Source organism: Balaenoptera physalus (genome assembly GCF_965194825.1).
Source record: "Balaenoptera physalus genome assembly, chromosome: 1".
Lineage (NCBI taxonomy): Eukaryota > Metazoa > Chordata > Mammalia > Artiodactyla > Balaenopteridae > Balaenoptera > Balaenoptera physalus.
The window spans coordinates 108,607,129-108,629,143 of NC_138882.1; the positions used below are offsets into that span (position 1 = coordinate 108,607,129).

At 36.6% G+C, this 22,015-nt stretch overlaps 1 protein-coding gene and 1 long non-coding RNA gene across 3 annotated transcripts in view; one reads left to right on the plus strand and one right to left on the minus strand.

The window, feature by feature from the left end:
• The window catches only part of PALMD (palmdelphin), a 54,285-nt gene extending 33,093 nt beyond the window's left edge, over window positions 1-21,192 (minus strand). Inside the window, exon 1 of one of the 2 annotated variants that reach the window (XM_082452203.1) lies at window positions 20,709-21,192. In XM_082452203.1, the coding sequence (XP_082308329.1) occupies window positions 20,709-20,753 (45 nt within the window). In that variant the 5' untranslated portion in view covers window positions 20,754-21,192. Of the gene's footprint in view, window positions 1-16,390; window positions 16,494-20,708 lie in introns of those variants that run through there. The other variant, XM_082452204.1, reaches the window with a different exon arrangement.
• LOC309656491 lies at window positions 16,501-20,534 on the plus strand. The gene is made up of 2 exons (XR_014261405.1): window positions 16,501-17,457; window positions 17,587-20,534. It is a non-coding gene; the product is annotated as an uncharacterized lncRNA (long non-coding RNA).
• Window positions 21,193-22,015: the final 823 nt, after the last annotated feature.

Sequence of the window (22,015 nt, forward strand, 5' to 3'; positions counted from 1 at the left end):
ATCAGCAGCAAATTATTATCCTTTTGCCAAATTTCATAAAGATCTATAAGCATTACTGAAAAATATATGGCAACAATTTAGTTTCGTTATGGCAGAATAAATTATGTTTTACATGTAGTTCTATTGCTAGTATACCGAAAGTTATCATAGCCAGCTACTTCCTTCCCAATTATCATGGAATAAATGTATGTGAAATGCCATCTACTTCCCAGAATTTCCCCAGAAGCTTGAGCATCTCTATATACACCTGTCATAATCCAGCACATCAGATATTTATTAATGTTAACCATTATGAATAACATATATTTCTTTTTTTTAAACATCTTTATTGGAGTATAATTGCTCTACAGTGGTGTGTTAGTTTCTGCTTTATAACAAAGTGAATCAGCTATACATATACATATATCCCCATATCTCCTCCCTCTTGCGTCTCCCTCCCACCCTCCCTATCCCACCCCTCTAGGTGGACACAAAGCACTGAGCTGATCTCCCTGTGCTATGTGGCTGCTTCCCACTAGCTATCTATTTTACATTTGGTAGTGTATATATGTCCATGCCACTCTCTCACTTCGTAATAACATATATTTCTGTATACTTTTTTTAAAAAGTACATTTATTTATTTTTGACTGCATTGGGTCTTGGTCGCTGTGCGCAGGCTTTCTCTACTTGCAGCGAGCAGGGGCTACTCTTGGTTGTGGTGCGCAGGCTTCTCTTGTTGTGGAGCACAGGCTCTAGGCGCACGGGCTTCAGTAGTTGTGGCTCGCGGGCTCTAGAGTGCAGGCTCAGTAGTTGTGGCGCACGGGCTTAGTTGCTCCGCGGCATGTGGGATCTTCCCCAACCAGGGCTCGAGCCCGTGTCCCCTGCATTGGCAGGCGGATTCTTAACCACTGTGCCACCAGAGAAGTCCTGTTTACTTCTTCAGTGTTCAACTAGTAAAGACGTTTTGTTCAATGAGCAATTGCCTAGATTTTCAACTGTCTGACTTGGAATATTTTAGCAGCGGACACCCACAAATTCCAATTCTGTAAAAGCCTAGCTCTTAATTGTTTTGAAAATTAATTTAGTAACCTTGTACAACTATAAAGCTATTGTGACCATCTATGATTCATTGATATTACTACAATCACATACTTGATAAAAGTAAGCACAGTACTTAGGAGTGTGAGTATTTTAGAGATATTATTGATTAATGATTAGCTAATATTCTAAAATGCTTGACTCTATCAAGAAGGCAGGATTGATCCTGAGTTATTTAATTTTTAGTTTATTCAGCACTTAGGGACTTCTGTATAAATGCTATGCTAAGGTGATGTTAAGAGTTGTGCTATGTTTGAAAATTATTCAGAAGTAGATACTTTCACCAAGGAGGTTACATTGTCTTTAAGAAGGAAAATCAGGGGCTTCCCTGGTGGCGCAGTGGTTGAGAATCTGCCTGCCAATGCAGGGGACACGGGTTCGAGCCCTGGTCTGGATCCCACATGCCATGGAGCAACTAGGCCCGTGAGCCACAACTACTGAGGCTGCGCGTCTGGAGCCTGTGCTCCGCAACAAGAGAGGCCGCGATAGTGAGAGGCCCGCGCATCATGATGAAGAGTGGCCCCCACTTGCCGCATCTAGAGAAAGCCCTCTCACAGAAACAAAGACCCAACACAGCGAAAAATAAATAATAAAAATAAATAATAAATAAAAATTAAAAAAAAAAAAGAAGGAAAATCATTTGTGCAAGGAACTATAGTCTAAGAAATAAAGTGATAAATGTCATTACTAAGGTACAAGTGAGGTCTTGTGAGAGTTGAGGGACAAAAGGGAGTGGTTGTTTCTAGATTATCTGGTTAGGAGAGGCTTTCAAGTAGCATCCAAATAGAGTATGTTGGGTAGTTGCTGGAGGGCTGGGGGTGGGGAGGAAGGGCATTCAACTCTAGAGCTCATTGTGAGCAAAAGCCTGTTTTAGAAAATTGGGACATTATTTGGAATAGCAAGTCTGGAATCCAAGTTGTCGTACAGAGAGTAGTGGGAAATGAAATAAGAAAATGAGATGAGGATAAATCCTTAATAGAGAATACTAAAAGGCAGGGAAAGGAGTTTAGAATTTATTTACATGTTGAGATAGGGAGCAATGAAAGGTTTTCAGAGGGAGAGGAATAATAGAGTTAAAACCATGTTTTAAGAAGTTTAAAATAGCCTGATTTATAGATACTGAAGGAGGACAACTTGAAGGGGATAATCATTTAGGCTACAACTCATACATAAGATCAAGAGAGCTTGAACAAGAGGTAACAGAGGGTGTGAATGTCAGAGATACCAAGGAGTTAAAATTAGCAGGACTTGGCAACTGATGACATATGGATGCAGGAGAAGAAGAGGTCAAATGGGGTATAAGGCTTTTATATCCAGGCAAACTGAGAAGAGAACAGAATCACTAATAGAAATAGGAAATTCAGGAGAAGAAAGAGAGTTGGGGAGGGAAGATGGTGATTCACACCAAGGTTGAGGTGTCTTTGGGACAACCTGGTGGAGTAATCTGGCAGGTAGTTGAAATGTTGGATGGAGCTAGATCAGAAGGGAAGTCAGAGCTAGAGATAAAGATGCCAGAGTTTTGGAAGGGATAGCTGAGGCCAGGAGACTACATCAGAGCATGACAAGAGACATATTTATGTAAAGGAGAGCTAAAGACAGAGCCTTCGTGAAACACCTACATTTAAGAGGTATTGGAGGAAGGGAACCCATATGGAAATTTATTTTGGGATTAATTAGACATTATTGATAATAGAACTTGGTGAATTCAATTAGGCAAATGGTTTCAGATTCATTCTGATAGAAGTATCTTGTAACTTCTTGACTACCTTTGCTGATATTTTCACTGTTTAAGGGCTCAAAAGAACAATAATAGAAGCTACTATTTGGACTTAAATACTACCAACAATGCAAAACTTCCTGGTGAAATGCATATAATGGTAACCTTGAAGGAAAGGGATGTGTTAACACAGTGCTCCTAGAATTGAGTCCTGAGCATAGTTAGAGGTTTACTACACTTCAATGAAAGTAGATTTTTTAAATTCTTGAAAAAAATTCTTGAAAAATTATTTTAAAAATTTCTTGAAAAGAGGCAAACATTTTAAGATGGAAGATAGATCATGAAGTATGGGCAATTTACGAATGGAAATATTGATATACAATTAAAAGATAATCTCAAGTAAAAAGAAAAGAGAACTAAACAAAACCAAACTAAATAGCTTAATATCACTGGGAGCTTCCCCAAAGCTCGTGAAACCAAGAATACAGATAAACAGGTGGTACCCATTTGTAATAGGTACAAATATGTACAAATATGTAAATAAGGTACAAATTCAGGGTGAAAAGATGTGAAGCATGTGAAAAACACTGAGGACACAAAAAGCATGTGTGTATAAGTAAATATATATATATATATTCAATATTTAAGTTACGTTGAGAGCAAAAAGACTACTGCTGAGATGCAGAGTGTAATAGCAACATGTCAGAGATAAACTAGAACTACTTCACTCCTATTTTACTTCCATTTTTTTTTGATTAAGGAGAATAATCTTGATCCTGGAAAGGGTAGAACAAATATGCTTAAAGGGAAATCAAAGCCCAAGAGGATATAAAGCACCAAAGACAGAACTGCTCAGACTCTGATGGGTTTCATATCAGGGAGCAGAAAAATTTATAGGCACGACAGGAAAATATTATCAAGTAGTCTTGGAATCTTGGGTGAAGTGAAGAGGCATCAGAAGGCTGAAAGTGGCAAATGACCCAGTTTTTTGAAGAGAGAAAAAGGTGAATTATGAATATTTAATGACTGGTGAATGTATTGGTTAATAGCTGGCAAAGTTGTAGAATGAATTATTAAATAGTCTTGTATTTAGACAAGGAATGTCTAAGTGATAGCATTCAGTTATTAAAAACAAAGCATTTAAGACTATTTCTTTTGCTTAATTTTTTAAGATCTGCTGATGATGACGATTATGATGGTTGTAACAATAGCTAACATTTATTGAGAGCTTTTATGTGTCAGGAACTACTTAGAGCACTTAAATATATCAATTTATTTAATTTTCCCCAAGTCTCTAGGAAGTAGGGACCACGTTTATTCCCTTTATGCAGGTAAAGAAACTGAGGAGCACAGGAACCTAGATCATGGGAATTCAGTATATCTTGGTTTTAGTATGACTTTTGACAAAATTTCTTATTTTTTTTTTCTTCTGGAAATTTGTGTAAATGTGAACAGAGAGGAATATTTATTTGAAAGTGATTGTCTTAACATTTTTAAAAAAAAAACCGGGGCTTCCCTGGTGGCGCAGTGGTTGAGAATCTGCCTGCCAATGCAGGGGACACGGGTTCGAGCCCTGGTCTGGGAAGATCCCACATGCCACGGAGCAACTGGGCCCGTGAGTCACAATTACTGAGCCTGCGCGTCTGGAGCCTGTGCTCCGCAACAAGAGAGGCCGCGATGGTGAGAGGCCTGCGCATCGCGATGAAGAGTGGTCCCCACTTGCCACAACTAGAGAAAGCCCTCGCACAGAAACGAAGACCCAACACAGTCATAAATAAATAAATAAATAAATAAATAAAAGAAAATGAATTAAAAAAAAAAAAAAACAACCAATGCCCTATAAGGGATAGAAAAATAAAACTAAGCCCCTACCAGAAGGCAGACAGCAGAAGAAAGAAGAACTACAATCCTGCAGCCTGTGGAACAAAAGCCACATTCACAGAAAGATAGACAAGATGAAAGGGCAGAGGGCTATGTACCAGATGAAGGAACAGACAAAAACCCAGAAAAACAACTAAATGAAGGGGAGATAGGCAACCTTCCAGAAAAAGAATTCAGAATAATGATAGTGAAGATGATCCAGGACCTCGGAAAAAGAATGGAGGCAAAGATCAAGAAGATGCAAGAAATGTTTAACAAAAACCTAGAGGAATTAAAGAAAAAACAGAGATGAACAATACAATTAACTGAAATGAAAACTACACTAGAAGGAATCAATAGCAGAATAACTGAGGCAGAAGAACGGATAAGTGACCTGGAAGACAGAATGGTGGAATTCACTGCTGTGGAACAGAATAAAGAAAAAAGAATGAAAAGAAATGAAGACAGCCTAAGAGACCTCTGGGACAACATTAAATGCAACAACATTCGCATTATAGGGGTCCCAGAAGGAGAGGAGAGTGAGAAAGGACCAGAGAAAATATTTGAAGAAATTATAGTCAAAAACTTCCCTAACATGGGAAAGGAAATAGCCACCCAAGTCCAGGAAGCACAGAGAGTCCAATACGGGATAAACCCAAGGAGAAACACACTGAGACATATAGTAATCAAATTGGCAAAAATTAAAGACAAAGAAAAATTATTGAAAGCAGCAAGGGGAAAACGACAAATAACATACAAGGGAACTCCCATAAGGTTAACAGCTGATTTCTCAGCAGAAACTCTACAAGCCAGAAGGGAGTGGCACGATATACTTAAAGTGATGAAAGGGAAGAATCTACAATCAAGATTACTCTACCTGGCAAGGATCTCATTCATTCGATGGAGAAATCAAAAGCTTTACAGACAAGCAAAAGCTGAGAGAACTCAGCACCACCAAACCACCTCTACAACAAATGCTAAAGGAACTTCTCTAAGTGGAAAACAAAAGAGAAGAAAAGGACCTACAAAAACAAACCCAAAACAATTAAGAAAATGGTCATAGGAACATACATATCGATAATTACCTTAAACATGAATAGATTAAAATAAACAACCTAACCTTACACCTAAAGCAATTAGAGAAAGAAGAACAACAAAACCCCAAAGTTAGCAGAAGGAAAGAAATCATGAAGTTCAGATCAGAAATAAATGAAAAAGAAATGAAGGAAATGATAGCAAAGATCAACAAAACTTAAAGCTGGTTCTTTGAGAAGATAAACAAAATTGATATACCATTAGCCAGACTCATCAAGAAAAAGAGGGAGAGGACTCAAATCAATAAAATTAGAAATGAAAAAGGAGAAGTTACAACAGACACCGCAGAAATACAAAGCATCCTAAGAGACTACTACAAGCAACTCTATGCCAATAAAATGGACAACCTGGAAAAAATGGACAAATTCTTAGAAAGGTGTAACCTTCCAAAACTGAACCAGGAAGAAATAGAAAATATGAACAGACCAATCACAAGTAATGAAATTGAAACTGTGATTATAAATCTTCCAACAAACAAAATGATGGCTTCACAGGTGAATTCTATCAAACATTTAGAGAACAGCTAACACCCATCCTTCTCAAACTCTTCCAAAAAATTGCAGAGGAAGGAACACTCCCAAACTCATTCTATGAGGCCACCATCACCCTGATACCAAAACCAAACAAAAATACTACAAAAAAAGAAAATTACAGACCAATATCACTGATGAATATAGATGCAAAAATCCTCAACAAAATATTAGCAAACAGAATCCAACAACACAATAAAAGGATCATACACCATGATCAAGTGGGATTTATCCCAGGGATGCAAGGATTCTTCAATATATGCAAATCAATCAATGTGATATGCCATATTAACAAATTGAAGAATAAAAACAATATGATCATCTCAATAGATGCAGAAAAAGCTTTTGACAAAATTCAACACCCATTTATGATAAAAACTCTCCAGAAAGTGGGCATAGAGGGAACCTACCTCAACATAATAAAGGCCATATACGACAAACCCACAGCAAACATCATTCTCAATGGTGAAAAACTGAAATCATTTCCTCTAAGATCAGGAGGAAGACAAGGATGTCCACTCTCACCACTATTATTCAACATAGTCTTGGAAGTGCTAGACAGAGCAATCAGAGAAGAAAAAGAAATAAAAGGAATACAAATTGGAAAAGAAGAAGTAAAACTGTCAGTCTTTGCAGATGACATGATACTATACATAGAGAATCTTAAAAATGCCACCAGAAAACTACTAGAGCTAATCAATGAATTTGGTAAATTTACAGGATACAAAATTAATGCACAGAAATCTCTTGCATTCCTATACACTAATGATGAAAAATCTGAAAGAGAAATTAAGGAAACACTCCCCTTTACCATTGCAACAAAAAGAATAAAATACCTAGGAATAAACCTACCTAGGGAGACAAAAGACCTGTATGCAGAAAACTATAAGACAGTGATGAAAGAAATTAAAGCTGATACCAACAGATGGAGAGATATACCATGTTCTTGGATTGGAAGAATCAATATTGTGAAAATGACTATACTACCCAAAGCAATCTACAGATTCAGTGCAATCCCTATCAAATTACCAATGGCATTTTTTACAGAAGTAGAACAAATCATCTTAAAATTTGTATGGAGACACAAAAGACCCCGAATAGCCAAAGCAGTCTTGAGGGAAAAAAAACGGAGCTGGAGGAATTGGACTCCCTGACTTCAGACTATACTACAAAGCTACAGTAATCAAGACAATATGGTACTGGCACAAAAACAGAAACATATATCTATGGAACAAGATAGAAAGCCCAGAGATAAACCCATGCACCTATGGTCAACTAATCTATGACAAAGGAGGCAAAGATATATAATGGAGAAAAGATAGTCTCTTCAATACATGGTGCTGGGAAACCTGGACAGGTACATGTAAAAGAATGAAATTAGAACACTCCCTAACACCATACACAAAAATAAACTCAGAATGGATTAGAGACCTAAATGTAAGACTGGACACTATAAAACTCTTAGAGGAAAACATAGGAAGAACACTCTTTGACATAAATCACAGCAAGATCTTTTTTGATCCACGTCCTAGAGTACTGGAAATAAAAACAAAAATAAACAAATGGAACCTAATGAAATTTCAAAGCTTTTGCACAGCAAAGGAAACCATAAACAAAACGAAGAGACAACCCTCAGAATGGGAGAAAATATTTGCAAACGAATCAGTGGACAAAGGATTAATCTCCAAAATATATAAACAGCTCATGCAGCTCAATATTAAAGAAACAAACAACCCAATCCAAAAATGGGCAGAAGACCTAAATAGACATTTCTCCAAAGAAGACATACAGATGGCCAAGAAGCACATGAAAAGCTGCTCAACATCACTAATTATTAAAGAAATGCAAATCAAAACTACAATGAGGTATCACCTCACACCAGTTAGAATGGGCATCATCAGAAATTCTACAGACAACAAATGCTGGAGAGGGCGTGGAGAAAAGGGAACCCTCTTGCACTGTTGGTGGGAATGTAAATTGATACAGCCACTATGGAGAACAGTATGGAGGTTCTTTAAAAAGCTAAAAATAGAATTACCATATGATCCAGCAATCCCACTGCTGGGCATATACCCAGAGAAAACCATAATTCAAAAAGACACATGCATCCCAATATTCATTGCAGCACTTTTTACAATAGCCAGGTCATGGAAGCAACCTAAATGCCCATCGACAGATGAATGGATAAAGAAGAAGTGGTACATATATACAATGGAATATTACTCAGCCATAAAAAGGAATGAAATTGAGTCATTTGTTGATTCGTGGATGGATGTAGAGACTGTCATACAGAGTGAAGTAAGTTAGAAAGAGAAAAACAAATATCGTATATTAATGCATGTATGTGGAACCCAGAAAAATGGTACAGATGAACCGGTTTGCAGGGCAGAAGCTGACACACAGATGTAGAGAACAAACGTATGGACACCAAGGGGGGAAAACCGCGGTGGGGTGGGGATGGTGGTGTGCTGAATTGAGCGATTGGGATTGACATGTATACACTGATGTGTATAAAATTGATGACGTATAAGAGCCTGCTGTATAAAACAAAACAAAACAAAACAAAAAACTAAGCCCAATAAAAAAGTAAACATAAACGTACTGAGCTAACTTTCTGAACCAGAATTTCAAGGGTGAAGTGGGTGTGCACTGGAAGACTTATTGCTAGAAGCTGCTCCAGGCGACTTTAATGAACAGCCAGGTTTGGGAACCAATGAAATAGAAGATGACCAAGCCAAGATTTCAAACATCTTGTCTGGTAGGAAAAATGGGCCCAAATTAATGATTAATTTTATTATTAATAAATGTAAACTATGAAACTTATAGGATATGTTAATTGCAGAACAGTTGAAAAATCTAGGCAACTTTAAAGAAAAATATAAAAATCTCCTATACTCCTACTACTTTAGAAATAACTACTATGTACATTTTGGTGCATTTTATTCCAATATTTTTTTCAGTATACCCAAAACACAGATATGCAAATTTATACAAACACACATGTGCAAACCACGCAAGGAGGCCCATACACACAGTTTTGTGTTCCACCTTTTGCACTTAATATTGTGTCATGAGCATTTCTCATTTAATTGAATTTTATTAATAAAAATATTGAATTTTATTCAGAGTATTGTAATTTGCTTAATCAGTCTCCCTTTTTCTGCCTTTTAGGTTGTTTTGAATCTTTTGCTGTTATAAGTAGTTGTATGATGAAGTTCCTTGTTTGTAAAATTTTGACCACTTTTGTCTGATTATTTCCTCAGGATTGGTCCCTAGAATTTAGTTAGCTCGTCAAGGGGTAGGGATGTTTTAAAAATTATTGATGCAGATTGGTAAAAGGACTTCAATGAAAAGTTATTTTAACTTATATTTCTGCAAAACAGTGTCCATTACCTCACTCTAATTAGGAATATTATAAGTAAAAGATCCTTTAGCAATATAAGTAGAGCAAAAGTAGTGTCTTATTTTGATGTCTTAATCAGATTTCTGATACTAGTGTTGTCAAATATTTTTCATAATTTTCTTGGATATTTGTATTATTTATTTTTTAAAATTGCCTGTTTGTGATGGCTACCTATTTTTGGGTAAAGCCTATTAGTTAGTTAATCAACAATTTGTAAGAACTCTTTGAATTAGGAATAGTAACCTTTTGTTTGCCATACTAGTTGTAAATAATTTTTCCTATTTGCCTTTAAATTTTATCTATGGTTTTCTTAGAAGTACTGAAAGTTTTTTCCTATTGCTCTTATGTTTTTAATATCTTTTACTATCTGAGATACAGTAATTATTCATCCATATTTTCTTCCAGTTTCCTAAAGAATTTTAAAAAATCTCTTAAATCCAGCCTAATTAAGTTTGATTTATGGTAAACACTGAGGGTCTAATATTTTTTTCCCAAATTTTAAACTAAATCTGAAGTTTTATCAAAGAATTCTTTCCTATTGGTTTACTGTTTTTGTTTACTAATTTTATCATTTACTAACTTTTATCATTTACGCTAAAAAAAATGTACATTAGGGCCTGGCTCTAGGTTATCTGTATAGTGTCTTTAGTTATAGATTTTGGTACTATGTAGCACCAATGAGATAAATTAACATTTTATTGGGCAAGTTTTCCTTTGTTGCTTTTCTCTAAAATGTCTTGATTAGTAGCAGTAGTTTATTTTTCCGGTTGGACTTTGGAATCATTTTGTTACATTCCAATAGAAACTAAATTGAAAACTCAACCAACTCCTCATCACTCCCTACCAAACCAAAAAAAAAAATCAACCAACCAATCAACCAAACAAGCAAACAAGCAAAAAAACCACACATCCTGATGGAATTTAAAAGTTACTCCTAATAGTAATTATCTTTATCCAGAGATAATCAGAGATCGATACTGTTATATATGATTTACATCTGCATGATATATTATAGCTCATATAAAATTTGAATTGTTTGTTACACACTTAGTAATCTTTTTTTTAATATATCATGAACATAATGATATACCATGTCATTAAATAGTTTTCTAAATTATTTTTAATGGATGCACATTATTCTATTTCACATATATGCATACATATACACACACACGTATATGTGCACTGTGTTTATTCAGCTAATCCCTATTTTTGGACGTTGAATTTGCTTCCACTTTTGCACTATATACTATAGAAATGATTTTGTTACGCTATGAACATCTTAGGAATTCATCTTGTATGCATCTCTTATTTTTCTTTAGTATAAATTTCCTTGTTAATGAAATTCTTGGTCAAAGGGTAAAACAGTTTTTGAGTTTTCTTTTACCAATTGCCAAATTATCCTGTTTTAGCAATTTCATGGTGCCATCAGAAGTGAACAAGAATGCCTCGTTAGAGATTTTGATTGGAATTGCATTAAACTTAAAATAAATTTGAAAATATATGACAGCTTTTTTTGTATTCAAACATTACCTCAAGGAATGGTGTGCTTCTCTAGACATATATATTATATCACTTAGTAAAGTTTCACTATATATATCCTGCACAGTTCCTTAGTAGGTATAAAAACATAAAGGTTTCTTCATATAAATTCTGCACATTTTCTAAATAGGATTATTTTTAGGTTTCAACAGTTTAAAAAAAAATGTAGCTATCAGGAATGGGATGTTTTCACATTACAATTTCTGACTAATTATTGTTTTTCAGAAAGCTATTCATTTTTGTATATTCATTGTGTATCTGAATACTGAGGTTTCAAGTTAATTCATTATTAATTTTAGAGACAATGAAGTGAGGACCAGAGAGTTTATCAGCTTTCCCAAGTCATAAAGTTGGTCTCGTGTTGGAATTGGTATTGAGCCTAATTTTCTATAATTCCAAAGATAATGCTCCTTATACCACTCCTTATCACTTCCCAAATATATCTGTAGAAATACGATTAGCCAAACAAGGGAAATTATAGCAGTAAGCTCTCTGTACTGGTCAGAGTGTTCTGTTCAACTCTCAGCACCAAATTTTAAGGGTGACACTGACATTTAAAAGAGTGTCTAGAATGAGCCTGTGATATGAGGAATGATTGAAATCAAGAAAATAAAGCTGTGTAGCTTCAATGGCTAGAGTCATGATTGGGAAGCAGTTAAAGGAAACTAGATTCTGGCACATTATGTCAGAACTCTTAACACAGTGAGTTGTTCTCAAATGGAATAGGGTATTTTGGGAGGTATTAATCCACCTGATATTGGAAGTGCTCAAGGAGAGGCTGGGTGAGCATCTCTTGAGCATGGTGTAACGGGGATGGGAATGTGGATGAAGAAATCTCTAAGTTTTCTCCTGGTCCTTTGATTATTTCTGAATTTAGCTTTGAAAAACCCTAATTCTTATGTTAGCCATAGGAATTGGATGTAGTTATCACTACTACTTACGGGGCAAATTAAAAAGCACAAATTTTCTAAACCTTATTTTATTTAGTAAATTTAGTCTTCTTTCCCAGCTTTACAACAAATTCTGACAGATCTCTAAATAGAATCTGGTTTATGTTCTACTCTTTTATTCCTTTGTCTACCCTTTCCTGTTTGTTCTAATGAATTGTGACAAAACAAAACAAAACAAGGATAAACAACAAACACAAAACAAACTCCTGAATAATCAAAGGGTGATGATAAACTTGGCCATGTCTTCAGTAAATAAAAAAAAAAAACTGTTAGCTGGGCAGACAATCATTAGCTGTTTCCTTCCTTTCAGCGTGATAGTATTCACTCATTCACTTATTCATGACGGGTTTTTTGGGCTCCAACTAGTGTGGAGCTCAGTGTTGGGGGGCTGTGAGAGATGCAACAATGTCTTTGCCGTAAGAAATCTTGGCTGGAAGGGAAGAGACTATGTAATGGAAGTGGGATGGGGAGAAGGTAACCGAGGCTTAGAATATGGGATGCTCCGAAAAATGATTCTGTCCCAATCCTGTTAAAGCCACAACAAGTGCTTCTGCAATGGCATCACATTCTTTCCTTTCCCACTTTTACTCCTATCAGCCTGGGGAAGAGGAGAGGAGACTGCAGGGTGTGAAGGACTGGTTTGGGTTAAAAAAGGGGATTACGTGAAGCAGAACCTCCATAGATTCTTCTCTTTGGTCCACTTCAAACTTTATTAAGAGTGAACAACAGAGGAAGTTCTGAACAAGGGTGAGGTTTATGGGTTTGAAGTTTACTAGAATTTATTGTGATGTCATGAGCAGAGACTCTGCCATTTTCTACTATTTAACTAATCCCTTAGCTTTCCTTGGTCTTAGGTTTTTCACCTATAAAATGGGGATGGCAACATCTGCTTTTGAAAATACTCATAGGACTGTTTGGACAAATGAGATAATGAATGTGAAAGTTTTTATTTTTATTTTTAAAGTCTAAATGCTACTCAAGAATAGGTTATTATTATTTTATTTTTTTAATTGAAGTATAATTTACAATGTGTTCATTTCAAGTGTACAGCAAAGTGATTCAGTTATATATATATATATTCTTTTTCAGATTCTTTTCCATTATAGGTTATTACAAGATACTGAGGATAGTTCCCTGTGCTACACAGTAGGTCCTTGTTGGTTATCTATTTTATATATAGTAATGTATATATGTTAACCCCAAACTGTTACTATTTTTTCCATCTTTTTTTAAAAAATTGAAGTACAGTTGATTTATAATGTTGTGTTAATTTCTGCTGTACAGCAAAGTGATTCAGTTTATATATATATATATTCTTTTTAATATTCTTTTCCATTATGGTTTATCTCAGGATGTTGAATAGAGTTCCCTGTGCTATACAGTAGGACCTTGTTGTTTATCCATTCTATATGTAATAGTTTGCATCTACTAATCCCAAACTCCTAAAACTATAATTCAAAGAGATACATGCACCCCTATGTTCATAGCAGCACTATTCACAATAGCCAAGACATGGAAACAACCTAAATGTCCATCAACAGATGAATGGATAAAGAAGATGTGGTACATATATACCTCGGAGTATTACTCAGCCATAAAAAAGAATGAAATAATGCCATTTGCAGCAGCATGGATGGACCTAGAGATTATCATACTAAATGAAGTAAGTCAGAAAGAGAAAGACAAATACCATAGGATATCACTTATCTGTGGAATCTAAAATGTGACACAAATGAACTTATTTACAAAACAGAAACAGACTCATGGACATAGAGAACAGACTTATGGTTACCAAGGGAGAGGGGGGTGGGGGAGGGATGGACTGGGAGTTTGGTGTTATTATTATTTTTAATCGCAGAATTCTTGTGCTTAGGATATGTCTTTATATCTATATTTGTTAGCATAGATTGATTTTGAGTAGCTCTTGTAGCTCCTTTTAACATGTTGTATCACCCCATATCAATCATCGATGCAGTTACACATTGAAAACTTGATGCTTAAGACAGAAGCCAGAGGTTCAGAAAATAACCTGGCTCTATGTCTGAAATGGTTAGAGTGAATCCAGTCACTGGGGTTTTACGTAAAAGCCGTAAGTTCAGATCTCACTCAAACTGCTCCTATGGTGTTTTAGAAAAATAGACATGTCACAGGGTTGCTGGTGAGGAAACTTCTTGAACTTCCCAGAATGATACCACTGCCATTTAAATAAATTAAATAAATTAATAAATTAAAATATTCTTATTTTATTTCAAGAGAAGCTAGGTAGTTTGAATTAGATTAGGAAGTGGAAGCTCTGTTTTGGTTTTAGCCTGAACTATGCTGTACTTGTTTAGACTCTTGTTAGACTTACTCTCTGGTTTGTTTTAATAACAGTTTTCTAAAGAAGCAGCTTTTCCTTTCACCATCTAGTAATGTTGAGAAAGTTCATGGGGATCCTTGTCAGTAGAGGGCTTTGCAAAGTAGCATTATCACTCTATAGCACACTGGAAAAACCACTCCTGGTTATCAAAAGGCAGTTTCCTTAATAAGCTATCAAAATTATTATACCTCATCACATGGTCTCCTTTGTGGGTGGGCTATTATGTTTGGCAAAGAAATGTGGCATAGTACTTTTGTTTGAAGAAACCTTTCCCTCTCTGGAAGAAACACGTAATCTCAGTATAGCACTGTGGAAAATTGTGCGGAGGCTTTATTGTTTGAATATAGTGGCACAGGACATCTTTACTTAGGAGATTCCTGTATCTCCACATACCATCTTTATGTGAATGTCTTGGGATGCTCATGACAAATTGGGAACTCTTCCCGTAACTTTGTCTTAATGACGAGGTACAGTGGAACAATGGTTCATTATGCTTCCTTTTAGTCATTATTACTTTAAGGAGTCCTTAGAGCTCTAAATAACACAGCGATCCAAACACACGTTAAGGTCTAACTTCTGTCAAGATCCAGGTTGGCTTGCACTTGTTTTCACGCTCTCATTTGTACAGGAAGAATGAACAGGGAAAAAAATGTACCTGGCCAGCCTGGGCTTCTTGGACATGTGACCTGTGAAGTCATACGTGAGGGCACCATGCTCAGAGGGGTCCAGTGCTTAGTCTGAATGCTTTTAAACTTCTGCTGTTACCACCTTGAAATTCTGAACACTTTTTGAACAGGGATCCCCACATGTTCATTGTGTACGAGGCCTCACAAATTATGTAGCAGGTCCTGCTTTGAGGTCATTAACTGTTTTATTAACTGTTAGAAAATCCCAGATATTGAAAAAAAAGAGAACGAGATGAGGTGGGGTGTCTAGTGAGAGGAAACATGTGCTAAGGAAGTAACTATTAATAGAACCTGGGTGTATTTATGTTATTGTTTTAATAGTGGTCTCTGTATTGGGTAGATTTTTGTTGTATATAAAGAGCTTTCTACCTCCTACATTCCTATGTTTACAAGTCTAGAAAAAATTCCTTGGGAGTGGAACAAAATAGGGAGTGGATCCGGGGAAATGTGAGAGCTCTTGATAATTCTGCGTCATGAGCAGATTTGGCCGGCAAATCTGTTGCTCAGATTCCAGCATCAGGCCTTTAAATGGCTCATTACCACATGGAGCCTAGGCAGGTGCTTGTTCTTGTGATTATTGCTGTTGTCTAACTTTTGACCAAGCGCACCTCCTTCATCTATGATCAAATGTCACCCTCTCCATGAGGCCCTTCCTGACCATGCTACTGCAAATTGCAACCCATCCCATACCATTCCTGACACTCCTGATTCCCTTTTCTTCACTTATTTTAATGTGAATGCATGAGGTTTGGCACACAGTAAGTGCCCAATAACCATGAATTGAATAAAGGGAATGAGAGAATGAGTGGATAACATGCATTTCTAACATTAAAGGTTAAGCTTTGATAAGAGTAAAAATATCAGCTTTATTCTTACCCCATTTTCTCCTCAGCTGTTTTTTTCTCTGTACATTGATTCTAGTTCTCAGAATTCTGAGCTCACCCCCCCCCCCACCCCAAACAGTACTGTTTTTGTGAATCTATGATCTCTAGCCAGTTTAGGATCTAGGAGTTTTCCAGTCTGAGTCTCCCCATGTTATTTAGTAACAGTATTTTCTAATGTCACCATCGGAGTGGAGATAAGAAAACGTGTTCCTTGTGGAGGAGGATGTGAGCAGTATAGGATATTGCTGGTCATAAGGGGATCTTGCTATTTCTGAGGGAAATTTACCTGCGCCTTTTCATCATTCTTTGGTGTGGACCATGTTTACTTCCAGAGAGGAACTCTGTAGGGATAACTCTTTCAGTCCTTCATCTCACTCTTCCCGAGAACGCTGGAGACATTGGTATTGTCAGTTCCGGTGATACTCAAAGCGCGTTTCAAATCGCTAGCCTACTTCAGTAGCTCTCCTTTTGTATCAAAATCAGCTATTTGTTAAAACACTATGTACTAACTTAAGCCTCAAGAGACTTTTTAATCAATGTAATATTTAATTAGTTTGAAGTACCCTGTTTTCCACTTAGAGTTGACAACTAAACTCTTTGGCTAAGATATACTTTGACCATTAATTTAGTAAGTGAAGAGTTGGTACAGGTGTACTTCATTTTATTGTGCTTCACTTTTATTTCGCTCCATAGATACTGCTTTTTTCTTTTTTTTTTTTTACAGTTTGAAGGTTTGTGACAACCGGGCGTGGAGCAAGTCTATTGGCGCCGTTTTTTCAACAGCCTTTGATCACTTTTACATTTTGCTGATTGTTGAAATACTTCAAACTTTTTCATTATTATTATATTTGTTATGGTGATCTGTGATCAGTGATCTTTTGTTTTTTTTTTCATTGTGATCAGTCTTTTTTTTTAATTGAAGTATAGTTGACTTACAATATTATATTAGTTTCAGGTGCACAACCTAGCAATTCAATATTTTTATAGATTGCATTCCATACAAATTTATTGTAAAATACTGACTGTATTCCCTGTGCTGTATATTACCTCCTTGTAACTTATTTATTTTATACCTAATAGTTTGTACCTTTAATCCCCTTTGCCTATTTTGCCCCTCCCCCCTCCCCCTACTCTGGTAACCACTAGTTTTTTCTCTGTGTCTGTGAGTCTGCTTCTGTTTTGTTATAATTGTCTGTTTGTTTTATTTTTTAGATTTCACATATAAGTGAAAACATACAGTATTTCTTTGTCTGTGATCAGTGATCTTAGATGTTACTATGGCAAAAAGATTACAACTCGCTAAAGACTCATGATGGTTAGCAGTTTTTAGCAATAAAGTCTTTTTTAATTAAGGTAGGTACGTTATTTTTTAGACATAATACTATTGCATTATGTTATACAGTCCAAACATAAGTTTTATCTCTACTGGGAAACCAAAAAATTTGTGTGACTCACTTTTTTGTGATATCTGCTTTATTGCAGTGGTCTAGAACCAAACCTGCAATATGTCCGAGGTACGCCTGTACATGGATAAAGTAATGAAGGAGAAACATGAGAGTAAGTGTACAAAATATAACCCATGTTTGGTATACCCAAATGAGGTGCCTTCTTTTAAACAATCATTTCTGTGTACTTTCATAATTTTGTCTTTATTCTCTTTAAGTCTTTTTTTTTTTTTTTTTTTGGCCTCGCCCTGTGGCTTGCGGGATCTTAGTTCCCCAGCCAGGGATCGAATCCACCCCCTCGGCAGTGAAAAGCAGAGTCCTAACCACTGGACCGCCAGGGAATTCCCCCTCTTAATGTCTTTGAGAAGGACTTCTGACTAATCTAAAATTCAACTTACTGATATGAGAAATGAATGGCACCATCACAGTAATTTAGTTTTCAGTTTGAGAGGCTGGTGTCACATTCCATCTACTTAACTACGCTTAATCTGATTTTTTAAAAAGAGAAACAATAAGACTGGCACTTGATTCTGTCAAGTTATAGGCATATACATTTGTTTTTTAAATTCCTTGCAGTGGAAATAATGACTTTTTGGGCGCTCAAAATCATGTGGAATAAATATAACAGTGAAGATTATTTCATTTCACAGCCAGGAATTGGAGGGATAAATTTTAGTATAAAAATCAAATCGATCTTTCTTAGACTGTCAAAAGTTTTTTTATTTTTTCTAACAAAGTGCCTATGAGTTGCTGTGTTGGGTTACTTTGGGCAATTGTCTTATGATTTTGTTCTTAAAGTATGTAAAAGTTATTTCAGTGTAGGGAAATAAGAGGAAAACAGTTAAAATGAGGATATTGTCTCTGAGTTTTAGTCTAGGTCAGAGATTTTGAAGATTTTAAGTACTTCCAAAAGTGAAACAATCCCTGCAAACTCTCTGGACACTGTATGTTTTCATTTTCCCAGGGGGAAGGGGAATAGCTGAGGTGGCTTCCTGCGTAAGGCAAGGGTGGAGAAAGCTGGCATTTCCCAGGGTGTCCGGGAGGGAGATGAGTGGATGTGTTGTTTCCATGGACACACCACTGCTCCATTTTTTCCTTTTAGGTGGTGACCAATGTGACTGGACTTAGTCTGGTGAGGTGTACGCTATTGGAGATTTGCTCCCATAAACTCTTCTTAATTTTTTCTCTACAATCTTTATACAAGTATCTTACTTCCAAAATAGAATTACTTTGTGATTTTACTTTGGAGATTTGCTTAATTCTTTCTAATGGGATATGGTTAAGCTAATGAAATATTCCAAAGAGTAGTTGTTATTTTATTTTATTTTTTAAATGATCATAAAAGCACACACCAGTATATTCAGGAACCTATTTATTCTCTTGTCTGCTTGTAAGGCATTTAAGGCATTATGACTTTTGTTCTAGCTCTATTTGCATTTGGAACCCTCAGTGAAAATTCCTAGTTTTCCTGAATAACTGTATGCAGTCATACCTTAGAACACATGCTGCTTTAGTACAAGTTGTAAGGTGCACCGGGTGTAAAAAGGGTGGAAGCAAGGGTGGGCTGTGATTCAAAAAAGGAAAATGCGGAACAAGGGGCTACTTGTGGATTTCATTGGATACATGATTCAATTTAGTTAATTAGGAGATAGAAGCATCAGGAAAAGCGGAGCTTGTGCCCACACAACTCACACAGTCTAATACAGTAACCTTTAGACAACAGCTGTAACCTAAAAGGCCCACGCCAAAAACAACAGAGCAGGGCCCAGTTCCTGTCCCTTAAAGCAGGACAGCTGAAATGGTGGCTGAGTTTAACAACAAAAAAGAACAAAGCAAAACAAACAATAATCCAAACCAAGGTTTTCTGAAAGCAAAATGTACTAATTAGAAGTTGGACATTTCGAGAGCACTGTCTTATGGAAAAGTGCCAATTTTATCTGTGGATTTTTGGTTCCTACCCACTGGCTGAGAAAATATTTCAAGTTATTGCATCTTTCTGGGTGGAACTGAAACATTGTATCCTTCTAATAAAAATTCTAAATTGGGCTTAGCATAGTAATAATTTATGCTATGGGACTTTGAAGAGCAAAGAGTAATATCTTTCTACCCACCCTGATTTTGCATCAGTTTTCTTTTCACAAGGCAATGAAGAGTTATTTTTATAGATAATAATGTCCAATATACATTAAAATGAATAAATCCTCATCTGTGATATTATGCATCAGTTTTTAAAAAGTACTCCTGACGGTTAATTTCAGTGGCAGAAAATGCTGAAAAACTGGAATGTTGATTTCCAAAGTGTTTTTTCTTTAAAAAAATTATAAGTTGTAGCTAATGATAAGTGATTGTGCCAGAGATTTCCAGGTTACTGCCAAATAGAGGATTTTGGAAAATTAAAAAAAAAAAAAGCTGGATCATTTAAGGAAAGTAATTCATTTCACACTTTGACTCTTTCCCAGAACAAACATAAAAAATGCACTATTCTCCTTCCCGGTATTAACGAAATATTTTCCAAATCCATTGCTTTGCATGCATTGCATTCCTTTATCAGGATCTTATTCAGTTTGTGACTCTGCTGGAAACTGATATCTTGGAATTAATCTGATACATGCTTTTACCTACTTTTCTCTTGTTTAATGCTTAGCTTAAGTACGACGACATTCATTTTAATTTTGTTAGGCTTTCTGGGCACACTTCCACAACTACAAATAAAAAGTTTCAAGTCATTTGTTTTATTTCTTTTTCTCTCTTCCTTTTAAAAGATTTTAACTTTCTGGTGAATTAATTGTTTAAAAAAGTTTCCAAGTTAGGGATCTGTTTTTTGATCTATTGTTTGTTGAATATAAATTTAAGGAAAATCTGCATTTTTTTAAGGTACATAGAAGGTTAATCAAACTGCCTTAAAAACTTCTGACTGCTATTTAAAACATAGGCACAGTTTTTGTGGAAATCAAGAACATTTGCCCTGTACTCAGGTTCGGAAAACCAAGAGTTACAGCGGGTCACCAGGGTTAAGAGAGTGGCAGAGACTTGTCGTCCATGAAAGGTGACAGTTCTGTTTTTCCACTTACGGGGCTCAGCGGCAGGGGCAGCTAGCAACGCGTCTGTCGTTCGTATAAGCACCCTCCTCCATGAGTTATAACTGCATGCAAGACTTACTGTGATGGCCTGGAGTCTCTCCTTCACCAGCTCAGCTTCTTCCATTCTAGAAGTCAAGGACAGGCAGCCAGTGAGGGAAGTCCAAAACTACCATCAAGCAGGAGCCTCCTGGGGGAGAGGAGTGGAGGTGACAGAGAAGCAGGGAGAAATCCGCTTTGGCAGCGGTGGAGAAAAGCAGAAATCCCCGACTCGGCAGGAGCGTCTCTGAGCAGATGTACAGATCAGGCCAGACACATGTAACGAGGGTATGCTGGGGAAGCAGCCGCTGAGGCTGCCGGCACGGGCTGACTGACAAGTTTGAACGGCAGCCGTACAAGCCCTTTTCCTTCAGGAGCTGCCAGCTCTTTGTTGTCATGTGCACAGTTAGCGAGGCACATTTTCTTATTAACTGTTCCTTACCCAATTCATTCTTTGCTAGGAGTAGCACTAGAAGCCCATGCACTGAGCGCTTGATCAGCCTCTGCTCTAGTCACACACAACCAGATCTCTGCGTGTGTGGGTCTGTGTGTATTTGTACAAAGTTGTTTACCTGTACTGTCCTCCAGAGATGCAAAGACAAAGCCTTACCTTGACTGGGCCAAGTCACTTGCTTGCCTTTCTTCCTTTAATTGCATTTAGATAAGAATACAAAATTCTAGAGTAACTTTAGAATTTAATATAGTGGTAAATTTACATCAGGCTGCCCTTCCCCTCCTACTTCAGAAGTTTGTTTCAAATTTTGGAATCTATAGGTCATGGAGAAATCAAAGGCATTAACGTGACTCTGTTAAGAACTTGGTCCACCGGCTGTGTTTTCAGTGTGGTTTAAATGTCAGGTACCACCCTCCCTTATTTCTTGTCTTGGATTTCTACGGAATGCAGTTCTTTCTTGGATCCTATTCAGCCTCAGGAAGTTGCCCATCTTGACCTCACCAGTTATGCAAGAGAAAGGAGTGAGACTTTGAAAGTGTGATGAGACATTCTGTAACTCATGTAGTCCGACACCATGTGAGTATTCCCTGGCCCTTTAGAAAGGGGAAGTCAAGCCCAGCGAAACTCTTAGATCAAAGCAGAGGCTGGGAAGCTTTATGACTGACTTTGTTTTCTTTCCCCTACCATTTGTTTAATTAAAGTTTGATGTAATGAATCCTAATTACCATCTACCTCATTGTTACATGTTTAGGTGCTATCAAGCACCTTCATATCAACATTCAGCTGAAGAGGTTAAAAGGACACCCCACACATTGAACAGATGTTCTAATTTCCTTTGCATTATTGATATCAGTAATAATAATGGCTAACATTTGTTGAGTACTCGCTGTAGGCAA